Source organism: Meles meles, chromosome 7 (genome assembly GCF_922984935.1).
Source record: "Meles meles chromosome 7, mMelMel3.1 paternal haplotype, whole genome shotgun sequence".
NCBI lineage: Eukaryota > Metazoa > Chordata > Mammalia > Carnivora > Mustelidae > Meles > Meles meles.
Window position 1 is genome coordinate 16,027,827 of NC_060072.1, and position 19,000 is coordinate 16,046,826.

At 49.4% G+C, this 19,000-nt stretch overlaps 1 protein-coding gene across 1 annotated transcript in view; it reads left to right on the top strand.

Annotated features, from left to right (window-relative positions):
- NUAK1 (NUAK family kinase 1) overlaps positions 1-18,574 on the top strand; it is a 70,366-nt gene extending 51,792 nt beyond the window's left edge. The window contains exons 5-7 of the mRNA XM_046012862.1: positions 8,509-8,628; positions 11,044-11,176; positions 13,949-18,574. Coding sequence (XP_045868818.1) covers positions 8,509-8,628; positions 11,044-11,176; positions 13,949-15,102 — 1,407 coding nt within the window. The 3' untranslated portion in view covers positions 15,103-18,574. The remainder of the gene's footprint in view (positions 1-8,508; positions 8,629-11,043; positions 11,177-13,948) is intronic.
- Positions 18,575-19,000: the final 426 nt, after the last annotated feature.

The window sequence follows — 19,000 nt, forward strand, 5'->3', positions numbered from 1 at the left end:
ACAGGGCTGGCTTCCACGGAGAGTGTTTTTGCTGGCTGCCGCTGGAGTTGAAGCAAACTCTCCTGGCCCACAGGGTTCAAGCGCCTCCCGCGGGGCCCTCTGAATGTCCTTTTGATCACGGCTGCAACATAAGCAAATGCAGTTTCAAAATAAACGCAGCTCGTCGCATGGGTTTCATTATGAAATGGCCTCAGTACTCCTGACACCAGGGGATCCCTGTAATTGGCCACTGGTGACGTTAGTGCCTCATCCCTGGTCCCCGGACAAGGCATGGGAACGACCTTCTGTTGTCCCCTTTCCCAGTTGCTCTTGCTCCCAGTGGAGGGGGTGCATCGCAGGGAGACTGTTTTCCTTGCTCCGTGTTTGGATTCTGTTTGCGGATCATGGCGGCCGCCGTTAGTCACCATTGTTTCCTTTGAGAGGCTCCCCGAAGTCACGTCGGGGATGACCTCTTGTTTTTGCCAGAGGTTGACCTCTTTCTGTGTTAGTCTATAGAATACAGAGGAAATGGTTGGTCAAAGCAGTTCTTCCTAGGATCAGGAAGTGAGAGCTCAAGGTCTCTCCCTTTCTGGATTCTTCTAGCAGGAGCACTGGCTGTCCAGTCAGAAAATTCCCTCCTGTGTGGCTTCCTCGCTGCATGCCATCAGGGGAGCCACTTCATTCTGTTCCTGCGACGTAACATGGGGGTAGCAGTCATGCTCACAGGCTTGTGTTCAGGACTAACCAAGATACCCTGTGTTTAGCTTTGTACACTGCTGAGCACTGTGTAGTGAGTCAAGATCAAGAGCGGTGGCTTTGGAGCTGGGTAGCCTGCAATCTGATTTGAATCACGACTCTCTCCCTGACTAATGGCAGTGTTTGGGGTAAATGACTCCCCTAAGCTTCAGTTTTCTGGCGTGCCTGGTAGGGATGCCAGTCCTGCCTCTGGGGGTGATTGTCTATGGATTCATTTTCTCAGTGAGTAGTTTCCTGAGCAGTTATGTGTGCTGTGCCCTGTGCCGGAGGCACCTGGGGAGTCAAGGGCAAATGTGGGAATTTTCGTACGCAGAGCACCTAGCACTCAACTCTTAGTATCCAAGGTCCCTGCACCAGCAGTTGGTCACCAGAGAGGACACTGAACGGGGAGTCAGCTGCTGTGAAGGTGCCCGGGTCCTGGGGAGTTGGTGGCCAGGCCACGGCTAAAGAACTGGATTCTGGTTCGAGGGGCACATTTCTAAGGCTTTGTGTCATCTGCCCTGCTAACTTTGTCTGCAGATTCTTCCTGCCACCTGCCCCCTGGAGCTCTCCAAACGAAATGTAGTCTTTACAAGGCCTGGAATGTGAGCCTCTGGCTTGGGGATTGGGTTCTGTGGGACAGTGTGACCTCTTGGTCCCATGATGTAGTCCCAGAAGTGATAAGGCACATAGCTTCCTATGGAGTCATAGAATTTCCCAATGGAGGAGAAGAATAGTTAGAATTCTGAAAGCAATTGTGCTGGGAACAATGGGGCAGGAGCCCTGGGGAAGGGAGCATTTGCATGAGCAATGGGGCAGTGGTGTGGAGCCTCCCAGCTCCCAGGACCACGTCCTTCCATCTGCGCTCCCTGTCTGTTGTATAGATAAATAACAGATACATTGAACATTATAAAAATTGAACTTTTGGTCATTTTTTTTTTCCTCCTTGTCTTTTCCTTAGGAATATCTCCTCCTGGCATTTCCCAGGGTAAAACTCTTGGGAGCGCGTGTGCGCACACACAGACACACATACACACACGTGAACAGAAACCAAACCCTCCCTATTCCCCAACACGGATTCTTCCTTCTGCCTGTTCAAGGGATACCACTAGGATCTGAGAATCCTAGAGCTCCAAGAACACTGAGGGTCATTTTCCAGCCCCCTTGTTCACGTGATGAAGGCCCTGTAGGTCTAGGTCACGAGCAGGGAATCAGAATGGGCTAACTGTGTCTCTGTTTCCTTGGGGTGTGGCCCAGCGCTTGCCACACAGTAGGTACCCTTAAGTTGTTTGGGTTTGGGGTCAAGGGATGACAACCAGGAGGAGAACTCCCATGTTTGACTTCTGGGCAAATTCTCTTTCATCATCTCACATGCACTTCCAAGATTTTTTTTAAAAATGCGTTTCAGCTGGTGTTGATTTGCCTTCCGGCTGTATCTGCCTGGCTGTTCCTGACTCAGCATTTCGCTGGGAGCATATTTAGAAAGGGCACTGTGGTGGCAAAGGCAGCGGACACATGGCCACACACCAGCCTCCGTGTTTAGGAGAACCCGTGGCATCAGCATCTGGCCCCAGGCCAGGGAGGGGAGAGAAAGCCCACGGGAGATGGGCAGCCAGGTCCCTCTTGGAGCCCCCTCTGGTGCCTCTCTAGCAGAGGTTCCGTCTTCTGTCCTCCGGGGGTGGGAGGCCTGTAAAAATGTTACTGGTTTAAACTGGTCACATTGTCCTGGTAGTTTGGTGTGAGCCGTGTAGCTCATTTCTCCCCTCCTCTCGGCCTGATGTTGATTTGCAAAGAGCACATCTGGCATTGGAAAGTATTTATCTGGCCAGTGCGAGAGGGTGTGGCTTCTAAAAATATTCACATAGTCTGTTGGCAGAAGGAATGAGAGCAATGTGCTTCTTTGGGTTGCATTCCGCCCTCCGGAGAAGCCCGCTAAAGCCTCAGTGGAGTAAGCCTATGTCTACTAAAATAGACACCCAGCATAGCATTAATTTGCAATTAATAAAAATGGGCCAGATTCACATCCCACTCTCTGGGAGAATGGAATGCCGGCAATTCCCATAGAAGGGTCCTGTAAAAATGTCTTACAATAAGAAGAGGTCTAGGCACTGGGGTCAGCTCGCCTCCTCAAAGAGGGCTGGGAATTGGGTGAGCTCCCAGGGCTCAGAGTAGAGGGAGAGAGGGGAAGTGGCCTGTTGCTCTGATGACAATGGAATTGCCACAGCTGCGGACAAAAAAGGAGGTTTGAATGGCCTGGGCTAAGAGAAGCTAGAAATCTCCGAGGCCACACTGGGCAGCTCGGGATATGGCCCCTGGGCTTTAATTATATGCGTGTGAGAAGTCTGCATTCAGGTACTAATTAACCCATTGGTTTGTTTGTTCATCCATCCATTTATGTATGTGTTTGTGTGCACGTGTGTGTCCACGCCTGCCCACGTTCACTCTTCTATTCCTGCACTTCACGCAGTCAGCAAACTGTGTATCACCCGGGGGCAGGGTATACTTGACAACAGATATTTACTAAGTTCCTACCGTGCATCTGGCCCCATGCTGGATGCTGGCATTGGACAGTGAGCCAGACAGCCAGGTCCTTCTTGAGCTTGGAATCTCACAGTTGTCCAGCCAGCAGTAAACACATTGCCAGGAGAAGGATACGGAGATGAGTGAGGAAGAGAAGGCACTTGCCTTCCAATGGACTTAGAATTCCAGCTGGGGACACAAGCAGCAAAACAGTAAGCAGAACGTAATCTTCTGGTGGTGAAGAGAGTCAGTGCAGAGAGTGGAGGCTGGCAGCTGCTGTTTTAGCTAAGGCGGTGGGAGAAAGCAACTTGTGTAGGACTCACACTCCTCAAACCCAGTGAGCTCTCTCAGGCTTCCTGGCTTATGCACACCTGGATCCCTGCGCTTGGGATGCTTTTCCCACTGCTCTTTGCCTGCCCCCTCCTTTCAGTCTCAGCTTGAATGCCTCTTCTTCCAGGAAGCCTTCCCTTATCCTCCCTTCTTGGCAGGGCCACAGCGGCCCTGCTCTGTATACCTCATAGTGCCCTATGTCATGTGTTCTGGAAGCGTTGAGCAGGAAGTGCTGCCTTTGTTAACTATAAATGCACCAAAAGCCTCTGCTGAGGCAGTGGTGATTGAACTTGGTTTTGAAGGCTGGGTAGGAGTTTGACAGAAAGAAATGTGCTGACAGCCTTCTACAGGGAAGCAGCAGCAAGCACAGGAATAGGACATAGATGCTGGAAAAGGAAAGTGACCTTTCCTGAGCCTCTCTGCTAGAAGCCAGAGACCTGTGCCAGACCTTGCACGTGCCTTATCTCATTTGGGTCTCAGAATGTCTCTAGCAGGGTGCGTCTGATGATGCCCCCATTTTATGGATGGGGAGGTTCCTGCAGCTAATATTAGCAATGGGGCTGGCTGCAAACCGAAGACCATTCAACTCTAAGGCCCGGGCACCTGATAAATTCTACCCACTATGGCTACCACCCAAATTTGCCCCAAATCTAAGAGAGCATCACACGAGGGGATGTTTTTGGTCCTTGCTTCTGTCTACCTTACCTTGTCTGCAGGCAGCTTGCGGACAGCTGTTCCCGGGGAGGTCTCTCCGAGGGCTGATGGTGGCCCATCGATGGCCAGGCTGCCTGAGTCTTGGTAGCCAGAGCACCCATGAACGGATGCCCGAGTTGAATGTGTGATGAGTCGTGATGGGTTGCTCATTAGGGTCCTCTGAGACACTGCTTCCTGGAGGTGCCCTCAGTTAAGAGCTTCCCCAGATCTCTTGGGGTCAGTCATTTCCCAGCTGGTGCTGAAGTTGCAGGTCCACGGACCTCAGTGGAGCAGGGAAAGATCAATTACCTGCCTGAGTTCAGTGCTGGTAAGAGGTAGGGCTGGGATTTGAACCCAGACCCTCAAACCCTGCATTCTTTATTTCTCCCATCAGGCAGCGCTGCCTCTCACTCTGGGCATGCCTCTTCCAGAAGTGGGCGATGATAATTTCTCTGGGCTCTGGGGTGGGCACTGGCTCTTAACAAACCATTGTTAAGCAGACCAAACCACCAGCCGTGTCCTAACTGCTGTCATCTAGAGCCAGCTGGCATGGGAGCTGTTCCAAGGCTCTTCATGCCTGTTCTTCAGTCCCCACAAAGCTTTCTGAGGTGGGTTCTGTGATTATTCCCACCTTGCAGATGAGGAGACCCAGTGGTGTGGCAGGGCCCGCCCATCACCCAGTAGGGCCAAGTCGGAGGCTAGCCCCAGGTTCTTCTGATCTGTCCAGTCCGCTGTACTTCCCCTCAGACCCTGCAAATGGCCATCAGTCTGTCACTTACTACCGACCTCATCAGTATTTTCCCCCGGCATTTACCCACCAGCAACCGGATACTTCCTTTTTCACCCGGTGAGCTCACAGTGATTATTCACAGAGATCTGATGTTAAACCCCCTTTAGGTCCCGCATAGACGTGGATATTTATCCTTCTGCGTCTGGTTCACTTCACTTAGCTCTGCGTCTCTAAGGTGCTTCCGTGTTGTAGGGAGGCTCATTGTTTGGAAGTGTGAGTAATGACTTCCTACTTTATCTTTCTAACTCTGATGTTTATCCAGCAGCGCACACCTCTAGAACGGCTTGGTAATACCAAAAACTCCAAAAATTAAGGACCTGAGAGTTGGCTTCTCAGATTCCTTTCCAGAGACCAGGCTGAATGGGATATCAGCCCCATGTGGGGACATGATTTGGAGCCCATAGTGGGCAGCGGTGTAATCCCATCTCACCAGCAAAAATGTGGAGTCGTTAGCTTTCTCCAGAGGTTACCCATGTGTCAGCAATGTAAGACTTTCATTCAGTTGTTTTTGTCTTACTATGTTTAAAATCACTGTTTCCCAAATTTCAGCTTTTTTCAAATTTCCCAAATTTCTTTTCTTTCACTGTCTTCTTGGCTTTTGCCTTTCCCCTCAAATGTTCTGTGCTCTTTTACTCAAATGTTTTTATTTAGTTCAGTTCGCTTCTAAAAAGTATATTTATTTGAGAAAGAAGCCTTAAAATAATTACCCGAAATGGAAAAACCAGTGTTGTTTCGAGTATTGTGAGGTTAATAAAGCTACTATTATGGATTTAAGGGTGAGAAGCAAAGATTTCTCGAGCCCCAACTCTGTGCCAGTGATGGTTCTAAGCACTTTACATACTTTTCATCATTTAATTTTCGCTACGACACTGTGTAGGTCATTCCTTTCCTCCTCCCACTTTGCAGATGAGAAGCTGAGGCTTTGAGGAGTTTTATAAGCAGTGGCCATTGCTGCGCTTCTGGTCGCCTCCCTAGGGCGTGAAATCTTAGAGCTGCCGCCCGAGTTTAGGTGGTTCAAGGTTTGAGAACTGTGTGTGTGTTGATTAATACTCCTTTTCCGTTGAAGTGCCAAGAACATAGGCTAATCTACATTTCTATTAATCTTCTGTCAGCGGCAATGACAGTTTTACTGGGAGAGGCTGATAAACATCAGTGTGTGGGGACGGGATTAGGCCCTAACATAAACACCCTTCTCAGGACGGCTGCAGAGAGCAAGGGCGCCGGGACTGGGAGCAAGCCGGTGTGCGCGTGTGCACGCAGGGATCCGCACACTGCAGCCGTGGGCACCTCTCACAGGTGCATGTATTTGGAAGCCGTGGACACTGGGGGTGGGAAGAGGAAGTCTCCCCCATCCCCCCACTTCGTACTCTGCTGGGGCCTGGCCTTGGCTGCGCTCACTGAGGACAAAGCCCTGGGATGTGCTCGGGGGCTGCTGTGGCCATTCCATTCCTTTTCTGACGGACAGGGCACACTTCATAAGCTTCCAACCAACTTCCTGCAAGCGAATCAGAGGCCTTGATAAGAAAGTGGAATTCAGGGCAATTAAATGCAATCTGAGCCCAGAGAACGCATTTTCTGAAGGCAGTTAGACACCAGCTGCTTTCAATGGCATTCTATTCATTCATTCAGGGGCGACTTTTAGAAAATAGGCTTATTCTAGGGCTGCATTCAGAACAGAGCCTCAGCGCCACCGGGGCTGGGCTGCTCCCCGGGCATGTGAATCGCTCAGCCTATTTATAAGCCTCCAATGGAAATCCGCCCGGAGAATGGCAGAAACCCACAGCGGCTCATCTCAGAAGGCTGGAGTGAAGGTTTGGAGACACGGCTTTGTGTTGCCGCCTGCTAGCCAGCCTTCCTGAGATGCTTCCCCACATCTCCCAAAACCCCACTTTCTTGATCTGCCTAAAAAATTTCAGCAGAATAGCCAGAGCATGAAATTTGCCACCGGAACCATGTTTAGCTCTACCGTTCAGTGGCGTGACGTATGCTCGCGTTGTCTGTAAACGCTCTTGGATTCCCGAGGGTGAGGTGCTCGGAGCAGTGCCTGGTAATTAGAAGTTGTTCGGGGGGCACCTGGGTGGCTCAGCGGGTTAAAGCCTCTGCCTTCAGCTCAGGTCATGATCCCAGGGTCCTGGGATCGAGCCCCGCATCGGGCTCTCTGCTTAGCGGGGAGCCTGCTTCCTCCTCTCTCTCTCTCTGCCTACCTCTCTGCCTACTTGTGATCTCTATCTGTCAAATAAAAAAAAAAAAAAAAAAAGAAGTTGTTCGGTACGTGGGGACTAAGTTTCTTCTTCTTCTGCATATTCTATTAGTTGTCTTGTGCTTTTCAAAATATTTTGAGTGACAAGTATTTCTTGGGTTGGAGGCAGGTACTAAGCCATGGATGAAACATAGATGAGGGAAAATGTGGAACGTGCCACTGCCTCAGGGGACTCAGAGTCGGACGGACAAGGAGAATTTATTCTTTATATATGTGTGTGTGTGTGCATGCATATGTATTTATATATGCTCCATACATGTATATGTACATACATAACGTGACCACGTATCTATGCGACATGTATATATGGGATTCTATGTACTTATACACCTATGCACACACGCGCACACTCACACAGGGAAGAGTGCTGCCATAAAGGATAATGAATAAAACACTTCAAGAGTCCAGGAGAGAAGAGAGTGATTGCACGGGTGTGCCTGTCAGATAAAGAGGGCCAGGCAGAGCATTCCTACAGAATTTGAAGACTTAACAGATTTAACATTCATGGTCTCATCTTGAGTGATTGATTTTTTTTTCCCCTCGCACTAATCCTGTGATCCAGAACAGGAAAGGATCCTGGGTTCCCATTTTCAGGTGGCTAAACTGAGGCTCAGAGTACCTAGGGGACCTGTTCCATGTCACACAGATGGCTAGTGGCAGAGTTTTGGGCTGATATCCAGTGACTCAAAACCTTGGACTCTGGGTCTGTTTTATCTAGAGTCACGAGGTTGGCAGAATGGAATTCCTGGTAGAGTGGGGGTGGATGAGAAGGGGGTCGAATTAATGGCACTGGCCACAGTTTTCCAGAGTCAGTGGGTACTATGTGATTTTAGGCGGACTGTTTCCGGATTAATTGTTGTGTGCTGTCCGGTGCATTGGAAACGTCAAGCCTGTGATTCTGTGGATATTTCTCAGAGCAGGTCTAAACCGAAGTGAAGGTCAGGTCCATGCAAGGAGCAGGTGGAGTAAGTGAGAGAAGGTCTAGGGTGCAGACCCAGCAGACTCTGTTGTGATGCTGAGGACGGCAGCTGGCAGTCACTGGCCTGGTCCTGTGGGCTGGTTCTTTGATGGGAACTGAGGACTGGAGAAATAATAGTGACCTAGCTGGCAGACCCACCCAGGTGCTCTAGTGCTCAGATGATTCAAGGTAGGTACCCCCGGAACGCTAACCGGCCTCTCTGGGTCTTTCTTCTCTTTGTAGATTGCCGACTTCGGGCTTTCCAACCTGTACCAGAAAGACAAGTTCTTGCAAACCTTTTGTGGGAGCCCACTCTATGCTTCTCCTGAGATCGTCAATGGGAGGCCTTACCGGGGGCCTGAGGTGAGCAAGTTGCTGGGGTGTATGGGGGTGTGGCCAGGGAAGGAAAGGTAGCAGGGACGGCAGGAACTGCATATAAGAAATACTTCAAACAAGGCGAACCATAAGAGACTATGGACTCTGAAAAACAACCTGAGGGTTTTGAAGGGGTGGGGGGGTGGGAGGTTGGGGGAACCAGGTAGTGGGATATAGGGTGGGCACGTATTGCATGGAGCACTGGGTGTTGTGCAAAAACAATGTATACTGTTACGCTGAAAAAAAAAAAAAAAGAAATACTTCAAACAAACAAAAAAACAAGCAAGTGAAGAAAGCTTTTCCTCACATGATCATAAAAGCCACAATATAGATGCCTGGGAGAAAATTTGAAAAATCTAGAGAATAAAGTTACCTACAATTTCCCCTACAAGAGATAACCACTTAATATTTTTGTGACTCTTCTTTTATACTTTTTTCCAGTGTTGATCTCTTACATTTCAAAAAATAATAGCCATCATTATATATACGTGTATCCATATATGCGTGTGGCCTTTTATTGGCTTAAAATTATATTGTGACGTATTTTGAATTTGTTATTATTAAAAACGTGGTTTTGGAAGATGATATAATCTTTTACTGTATGAATATACCTTAATTTAATCACTTCCCAAGATTTAGACCGATCGTTTTTAGTTTTTCCCTATTAGAATAAACCAAAAAGCCAAGCAAAAAAACTCCTAACTCTGCAACGAATATCTTTTTGCATATATCTTTGACAGCATGTATCTTCAATTAAGGAAATACAGGAGCATAACAAAGAACATGGAGGACATGGGGAGATGGAGAAGAGAAGAGAGTTGAGGGAAATTGGAAGGGGAGATGAACCATGAGAGACTATGGACTCCGAAAACAATCTGAGGGTTTTGAAGGGGCGGGTGGTGGGAGGTTGGGGGAGCCAGGTGGTGGGTAATAGGGAGGGTACGTATTGCATGGAGCACTGGGTGTGGTGCATAAACAATGAATTCTGTTACACTGAAAAGAAATAATAAAAAAAAAAATAAAATGTATGTGGAAGGACAAAAAAAATACAGGCTTTTTAAAAAAAGATTTATTCATTTATTTTAGAGAGAGCGAACATGGGTGGGGGGGCAAAGGGAGAGGGAGAGAAAGAATCCCAAGCTGACTCGGAGCTGAGCACAGAGCCCAATGCAGGACGTGACCCCACGACCCATGAGATCATGATCTGAGCTGGAGCCAAGAGGCCCAGCTCAACCAACTGCGAGGTTCCGCTAAGGAAATACAGTTTTAATCACAACTTCTAATGCACGAGAAACGCATTTCTTTATATGCCTAAAGCTCTCGGGCCACTGTAAGAGATGTGTATGTGAAAACGCTATTTTGCAAATGGATGAGTTGTGAGTGATTACTCTCTTTGAAAGGATGGTTCTCTTTCCAGAGAGAGGCCTCCCCTCCTTATCCTTTAAATTGCAGCAGCTCGGTGGGTTGAAATGTCTCCCTCCAAATATTTATCTGCTGGACAGTGTTGGAAGGCAGGGCTGGAGGTGGAGAGAAGGATGCCAAGGGGCTCTGCCAGTTGCAGTGACGAGGAAGTCTTCCTAAAATAAGAATGTACGGGAGGAATATCGGATTCAATTTATAAAACTCTAGAAACTTGACACTGTCCATTCATCATAGGTAATGAATGTTTCTTTGATCTTCGATGATCTCTTTCTGGGATTCTAAGCTTGCGGCCTGTGATCTGTCTAGCAAGCATGCTTTATCTGGCCACGTTAGTCTTTCTAAAAGAAAATGGACAAAACATTCGATAATTGGGAGATTTCGCATAAAAGTCTGGTTTCTGACTTCCTGAAAAGATCTGGCAGTGCTGGGCCTACATTACTGTGGGGCAGCAGTTAGCCGAGGGGTGGCTGCCTCTGTTAGGGGGGGGTCCGTGCACTCCCACATTGTACCCCACATTCTCACTTGCTCTGTTCGTCCTGGTTGCAGGCCTGGTTCTTGTAAGCATTTGAGTTGGGAGCCCCTGATCCATTTGAAGAAGGTGCTGGAAGGCCCTGGTGCCTGGATTTAGAGTGAACAGCCCCGTGTCCCAGTCTAGCACCCACCCTGGAGATACAGAGGGGCTCTGGAGAAATCATTTAGCTCTTGTCCAATGGGGCCGAAAATAATCCAGGCCCTCCCTGTTTCACAACACCATCCTGAGGATTTAAGGAGATTATCTTTTTAAGAAAGCCCTTCTACAGATTGGGACTCCCGGTCTCTGAGATGGGAAGGTCAGGCTCTGCTGCAGCCCACAACTGCACCGCCTATCAGTTGTCAGGCTTCGGAAGGGGGGAACCCATCTGCTACGTCGTGCTAAATTCAGTTCCTGGGGTCGTTAGGGGTGGCTTCTCACCTCCGGTATGTCCCATCTCTCTGCTCCAGGTGGACAGCTGGGCCCTGGGCGTGTTGCTTTACACTCTCGTTTACGGAACAATGCCCTTCGATGGTTTCGATCACAAAAACCTCATTCGGCAGATCAGCAGCGGAGAGTACCGGGAGCCCACGCAGCCATCAGGTGTGTGCCCTGAGAGGGTCAGTGGTTGAGCGGGAGTGGTTGGCTTACCTGCTGTAGCTCACACTTTTTTTGCTTCTGTTTTAACATTTGTAAGGAGTCTCCTGCTTTTCCCCTTCTTTTTCTCTCCAGATTTTTGCCTTCTGGCAAAGAGGCTTGCTAGGTTGCTTTGCCCAAACCTTCCCAAATGGAATTTCTAGACCAAATGTCCTCTACACCAGGCAAGCCGAGTCCTGTGCGCTTGCTGGGTGAAACTGGGCGAGTCTTTACCATGTAGATTCAATTTCTCCACTGTAAATTCCATTTTGGAGGAGAGATCACATGAAGTCCTTCCTAGTCTGTGTGGTCATATAAACCACTGTCATTAGACCCAGTGCCATGAGGGGGACAACTGCTTTCTTTCACCACTGTGCCCCCAGCTGGGGCATGGCCCACAGGTGCTGTTTTATTATTCATTATTTATTGCTGTAACAACTCGATCCCCCTCCTCCTCCACCGCCCTGAATCAATTTGGTGGTTTAGACAACAGCTAGGTACCCTAGCTCTCCGTTCCCTGGGTTGGCTAGAGCTCTTCTAGCCTTGCTTGGGTTGCTTCTACAGTGGCATTCAGGTGGCAGCTGGGCTGGGTCTGGCTGGGTGACAGTTGCTCAGTGCTCCTCCCCATGGGCTCCCTCTCCACGAGCTGCCTCTCCAGGCCCCTCTTTCCAGGAGCCCTCCTCGACTTCTTTCGTGGCAGCTCAGGGTTCTAAGATGGAGGAAGAAGAAGCTTCCAGGCCTTCTGTGCTGGACAGGCAGATAATGTCACTTCTACCCCGCTCTATGGGTCAAAGCAACCAAGATTATAAGCTCCATCTCTTGCTAGGAAAGTGTGATGTGTGGCTGAAAAGTGTGTCCACCTGGCTGTCTTTGGAAAGTAGTTAACACAGACCTTCCTATATAGACAGGCTGCCCGGGCGCGCGCGCGCGTGCACACACACACACACACACAGACACACGCACAGCCAATTTCTCACTCTTTGCAGTAGTTACATTCCACAAAGTTGCTATGAGCACGGAGTGAGTGAATACCGAGGCCGCACGGCTCCTAGAGCAAATATAGGGCCCGCGCTCTGATCACAGTATTGGTGTCAACTGATCAGTACATAGCCTTGTTTCATGTATATTTCGGTCCAGAGACACCTCATTTAAAATATCCTGTTGACTCCTTCACACCAGCCTCACAGTCAGCAGTGCGATGGCTCGTACTTGAACAAAACCCACCTAACACGTGTGTTTTCTCCGTAAGGCCCATCATTGCGGCCTTCTCGAACTCGGTAACCAGAGCTAGCGCTTTGGGCCATTTTACACAGTGAAATCGCCAACAAAAAGGACAAAAATGTGAAAAACATGGACTATACAGGCTGCGAAAATTACACCTGTTTACAGTATGAGAGTGGAAACAGGAGGGCAAGGTGGCATCGTCTCCTTCGACCTTGGCTGGGAGCTTACGGGCATGCTGGGGGAGACTCAGATTTTTTGCCACTTTGCAAATGGACGTAAATGACAGGGAGAGTGCCCACACATTGATTTTGGGGCTACAAATACATTTTAGTGAGCAGGAGAATTTATAATACAGAATCCGTGAATAACGAATACATATGCGTATAGATAGGTAGATAGGCAGATAGATGTGTGTGTGTGTGTGTGTGTGTGTGTGTGTGTGTGTGTGTGTATTTTTTGAGACATTTCAGGTGACCCACCTGGTACCAACACAGCTCCTGGCACATTGCAGGAATCTAGAAAATATTTCCTGAATGACTGAAGGAACATCCTGTTACTTTTCAGGGGCGCAGCTCACCCCTGATTGCATTGCCGGACCCCTGCCAGCTACTCATTAGCCCACATAAGTGGCTGAGGGCGAGGCAGCACCTTCCCAGGATATAATTCACCTCCCATTGGGGGAGCACGGTTTGATCTTAAAAGTCCATTTATATGCTGTGAGAGTCGGTTGGTTCCTGTGGCCTCCTCAACATCCCTTCGGGGCTTTCCTCTAGTTCTCTGGCAGCAAAAACGTGCACAGGGAATGTCTCAGCCAGGCTGTAAGCAGATAGCAGGTCTAGATGAGCTGTGTGAGCTGCCGGCTAGGTAGGCTGCGGCGTCTGTCAGAGAGGGAGAGGAGGTGAGCTCACTGGGCGTGGGTTTCCGGACCTGGCCAAGGCCCAGGGTCAGGCCGGCCTTGGGGATGGCCCCTTGCACTGCCCACATGTGCCATCCTTCTCGTTCTCCCTCTTTGACAAGGAGCTTTGCTCTCACCGTCTCAGCCCTAGATGTCCTTTTCATGCCGACACACTTTCCCCATGACCTTGAGCACTGCGTGTTTATATGAGACCACCTCACAGGACTACAGAAAAGCCAAGGTCATCTCCCCCTGTTTTCCCTTTCGGTAAAATGATATCCACTGAAGGAATGGTGGGGCCCCGCTTGGGGTCGGGTCTGGAATCTGCTCCAGTTACCTGGCCTTCCCCATTTAATGAAGATCTGAGTTGACGGAGAGCTCGGTAGTTCTAGAACATTCCTTTGCATGGAAAAACATGCCAGAGTTTGATCATGCCCTAGCCTGTGGTTCCATGTCCCGATGATGCTTTCCAGGGACCGTCTGGAAGACTTGGGCTCCTGCTCCCTGGGGTGGCAGGACCGGGTCTTCCGCCTGCAAGAGCATGTCACCCGCCAGCAGCGTCAGCCCCGTCAAGGCCAAAGGCTCGCGTGATGCATCATTCTCTTTCTCTCGTGCCACAGATGCCCGAGGCCTCATTCGGTGGATGCTGATGGTGAACCCCGATCGCCGGGCCACCATCGAGGACATCGCCAACCACTGGTGGGTGAACTGGGGCTACAAGAGCAGCGTCTGTGACTGCGATGCGCTCCCCAACTCCGAGTCGCCGCTCTTGGCTCGCATCATCGACTGGCACCACCGTTCCACGGGCCTGCAGGCCGAGGCCGAGGCCAAGATCAAGGGCCTAGCCAAGCCCGGGGCCTCCGAGGTCATGCTGGAACGGCAGCGGTCCCTGAAAAAGTCCAAGAAAGAGAACGATTTTGTCCAGTCCGGCCAGGACTTGATGCCCGAGAGCCCATCCAAGCTGAGTTCCAAGAGGCCCAAAGGGATCCTGAAGAAACGGAGCAACAGCGAACACCGCTCCCACAGCACCGGCTTCATCGAGGGCGTCGTGAGCCCTGCCTTACCCTCTGCTTTCAAGATGGAGCCCGACTTGGGCCGGACCGCCGTGCCCCTCCCAAGCTCCCCCGAGGCGGAGGTGCCGGGCAAGCTCAGCCCCAAGCAGTCGGCCACGATGCCCAAGAAGGGCATCTTGAAGAAGACCCAGCAGAGAGAGTCGGGTTACTACTCATCACCGGAGCGCAGTGAGTCTTCGGAGCTGTTGGACGGGAACGACGGGCTGGGCAGTGGGCTGCCTTCCCCCAGCCCCCCGGACCCTGCCAGGGGGACATCCCACGGCCTCTCCTGCCGCAGGAAGGGCATCTTGAAACACAGCAGCAAGTACTCAGCAGGGACCACGGACCCGGCCCTCGTCAGCCCTGAAATGCCCACACTGGAATCCTTGCTGGAGCCCGGCGTCCCCGCCGAGGGCCTCTCCCGGAGCTACAGCCGGCCCTCCAGCGTCATCAGTGACGACAGCGTCCTGTCCAGCGACTCCTTTGACTTGCTCGATTTGCAGGAGAATCGTCCTGCCCGCCAGCGTATCCGTAGCTGCGTCTCTGCTGAGAACTTCCTCCAGATCCAGGACTTTGAGGGGCTCCAGAACCGGCCCCGACCCCAGTACCTGAAGCGGTACCGGAACCGGCTGGGAGACAGCAGCTTCTCCCTCCTCATGGACATGGACGATGTGACTCAGGTCTACAAGAAAGCTCTGGAGATCTGCAGCAAGCTTAATTAGCTCCCCAGGGTGTGGGACTGGGTGGTGGGTGGGTTTGGGGGCGCTGTGGGAGCGATGACTTGTGCTAGTGATCTGGTTACCTCTTTGCTGGCCGTGACAACAGACTGAAGAAGGCTCGGTGCCATCTTGGTTGGCCCAGTGTGCAGCCTCGAGCCAGCACCTGAAAGGGAGAAGTGGGCTGTCTGCCAGTCCTGCCCACTGCTAGTCAGATTTTAGGTCCTAATTGGCATTTACTTTGTGGCACTTCCCAGAGGACCAACTGTCCAGGCGAGGTGGTGTTGGCCAGCACTAAGAGGGAGGGGGGGAGGAAGCATATGGGAGAGGGATCATATACCTAAAAGTTGTCCAAATACTCCTGGAGGAAGGGCAAGAGAGACTGGGGCCATCTGCCTGGGGTGAGCTCAGACCTTGCTTCTTCCCTCCTCACGTGAACAGGCTTGGTCTGACTGCATGGGGTGGGCAAGTAGATTTCAGCCACCTGAACCTGAATCGGTGATCGATTGATAATGGCTGCTGGGTGTGCTGGTGCCAGTACCCTAGGCACATGGGAAGGAGTGCTGTGATTGAATAGCAGTGGCTGCCTTGGAAATGGGAAGGGGAGCAGTAACATCCATGCCATGTGGTTGCCATCCCTGACATGGCTAAGCCCTGAAAGTGTTGCGTCGAGGCATCCTGTGGGATCTATGCTTGTCTTTCATGCCTCTCCTGGGTCCTTTGTTAATTTGGTCCTCTACCTGGAATGGAAGACAGGGCCTTGGGCAGAGAGAGAATGCTCTGAACACCACTAAGGACTTAAGAGTCAGCCCGTGGTGATTTTTGGGCTTCTTGCTGTCTCCCACTTCATTCCCAATGTCTGCCTTGCTCTTTAGCACAACCTCCCAAGGGTGGACAGGGAGAAGGAGGATGATGTCAGAGATCAAAACTCTGGTGTGTAACAGAACTTGGGATCCTCTGAGGTCTTTGGGCAGATGAATGGAAATTGGTCCACACAAACAAGAGGGCAATTTGTCGATTTCTTTAACATCTCATTATTAACTGGAATGCTGCCTCTTGGGTTCTCACCTGCATGAATTGGATGTGATGCTGTCCACAGTCTCCAAAGGAGTAACTGACTCAACCATTTACCCTGTTTACTACTAGCAAACGGTTTCCCCATCCACCAAGTGTAGAATCCGCAGAGGCGGGCAAGTTTGCTTCTAGGGAGTTAGTGTGTAGGTGGGATATTTGGATGAGGAAAAGAAAGGTAGGCATAAGGTGCTCCCCCTGTATCTAGGGATTCTGTCACGGGTTTGAAGTCCTAGACTTTGGGGGAGAAGAAAGTTCCACCCATTCAAATAAATAAGGTGTTGAAAGAGCAGAGTGGGTTGGGAGGAAGCATATAGAAGAGAGAACATTTCCCAAGAAGCCATCCAGATGGTTCTGGAGGAGGCAGGAAAGAGGTATAGCAAGACTCTTATCATAAAAAGTAATGTAACTAGATATTTAACATCTAGACACCCAGATTACAGGTGATAAGATGTCAGTCCCACAATGGGACATCTTCAGATTCTGGGTTTGGAAGGAATGTTTCATAGGGGAATTTGAGATGACTTCAGATCCTACTGGCTATGCAAATGGGAAGCCTTGTTTCAAGATGGTCAGCCTCTACTAGCCACAAAGATATACAAGGAGGACTAGTCTTGGGGGGTATTTTTGGGAAAACCAACAGTAGTTTATAGGGAGAATGCAAAAGAATTCACCGTAAGGCACTGAGAACATTCATGGGAGTAAAACTGTCCTAAGAAGATGGCTCCGTTTCTCCCCTTGCCACCAGCTCTGGGGTTGTGCATGCCTTCAGGTCCACCTGGGTGGTGTGTTACGGGAAGCTTCTCTGGTTTCTTTGATTCAATTATACCTCCTTCCTGAGCTCCAGTATAGGTTCAAAGGGAAAAAAAAATCTGTAGATAGTCAATTGTGTGTGTGGGAAGTGTGGGTATGTGGGGGGCATCCTGCAGCCTTCAAGCTTCCTATTCCTTGTCTCATTTTGTGTACTCTGTTCTGGACAGCCTGTATGGCCACACTGCTGGTCCCGCATGCATGGCAGCTGGCCTAGTTGGTTGCTGTCAATATGCCTAAGGTATAACACCTACCTACTTGGTGAGACATTTTTTCCTTTCGCCAAGTGATTATGTCCGTTTAGTATTTTCCATCCTTCTACAATGACATTATTAAGGAAAATCATTCTACTTCTCCCCTTCCCCCCGAAAATCCCCCCACATGCATGTTCTCTTTTGTCCATCAACCCAGACCGTGGATTGTGACAAAGACAGTCCTCCACTCAGAGGCAGAGGGTCTGAGTTGAGTCCTGGTGTGCTGCTAACTAGCTGGTGGCTTGAGACACCTGCAGTGTTTGGGCGGCTAAGTTTTCCCTTTAATGAGGACTGGAGGGCTGGGGTAGCCCGTCTCTCAGGCCCCCTGCCTGCTTGTGACATTCTGCTAACATCTTCTGATTCTACAAGCTGTGTTGACTCTGTCCTTTCAAGGAAAAACCTGGAATAGAAAAGCCCTGACATGCCGCTCCCTGCTTCCTGATTAAGTCCTATCATCCCGACCAGCCAATCCCCGAACAAGGAAGTCATGTGTGATTCATTTCCATGGAATTACAAGTGAGAGACACTTTTATGACCTGGTGGACCGAGCGGGAGATTCCATGTCAGCTCTCCTGGTCCTTTTCTGGCCTCTGTTGGCCTTTCCATGTCTTAGTTTACACATATGCCAAAGGAGTAGAATTATACTTCTTTTTACAGGTAAATTTTAAGGCATGATCAGTTTTCAGGAAGTGCTTCAAGACCCTAGGCGAAATGAAAATGCTAAGTGCTCCCTGACTTTCCATCCCTGTTATGAGGTGCTGCTTCTTCAGATGATGGGGAGCACTTTTCAGGGGGAAATTCAGGGGAGTGTCGCCCTGGCCTGCTGTCTTGAGTACAAATGTGAATGATCAACTGACTGCTTTTTGCCAAACTGGAAATGTTCTGTAGGGATTTACTGGCATGGTATCATTCCTAGAAGAAAAAAAAAAAGAAAAAAAAAAAAAAGAGAGAGAGAGAGAGAGAGAAAAACTTGACTGCACATTTTTTTTTTAATCCGTGTTGTGACTTTTATTTAATTTCTATTTTTTTTTTGTTTTGGTAATAAAAAGTTGACTTTTTTATTTGAATTTGTCTTTTTTTATTTATTGGTCTGAAAGGCATTTCAAAGGTATTATAATAATATATTGGTGTAATTTAATTGGTGCAACATGCGTTATGGCTCCAGTCAAAATTGGTTTTTGTTCATTTGATTGGTTTGAGCCCAGAACAGCCTACAGGGGGAAAAAAGCTGGATAACAACCCAAAGTGTTTGTATTTTCATTGGAAATTGACTTTTGTTTTGTTTTTCTTTTTTTTTTGTTTGTTTGTTTCCATTTTTATCTTTAAATTAAATAAATTGCAATGAGCTGAATTGAACTGGGACCTTGCTTCTTTATTTGGTTGATTTCCTCTTACTTAATGAAGTAAGTGACCGAACACGTATATGTAGCAGAAACCCACCCAAGCTAGTTTATACACAAAGGGGGAATTTATCTGAAGTTTTTGGAAAAAGAAATGCAGCTAGCGACGCAGCTGGAACCAGAACTGGAGAAGGCAGAGCTGAGAGAACTACAGGCCCTCTTCTCTGCTCCTCTTTGCACAGTGGCTTTCTTTTCCTCCTCCTCTTGTAGCCTAGCTTTCTCCCTGATTTTATGACCCACCTTGATTTACCCCACAGCTTCCAAATTTACATGCTCTCAGTTCTGGTTCTGAAAGAGACGACGGAATGGGTTCCTTCAAACTGGACTAGAGACAGTATGGAAGGTTTAACACCCAGTCATGCTCTCTCC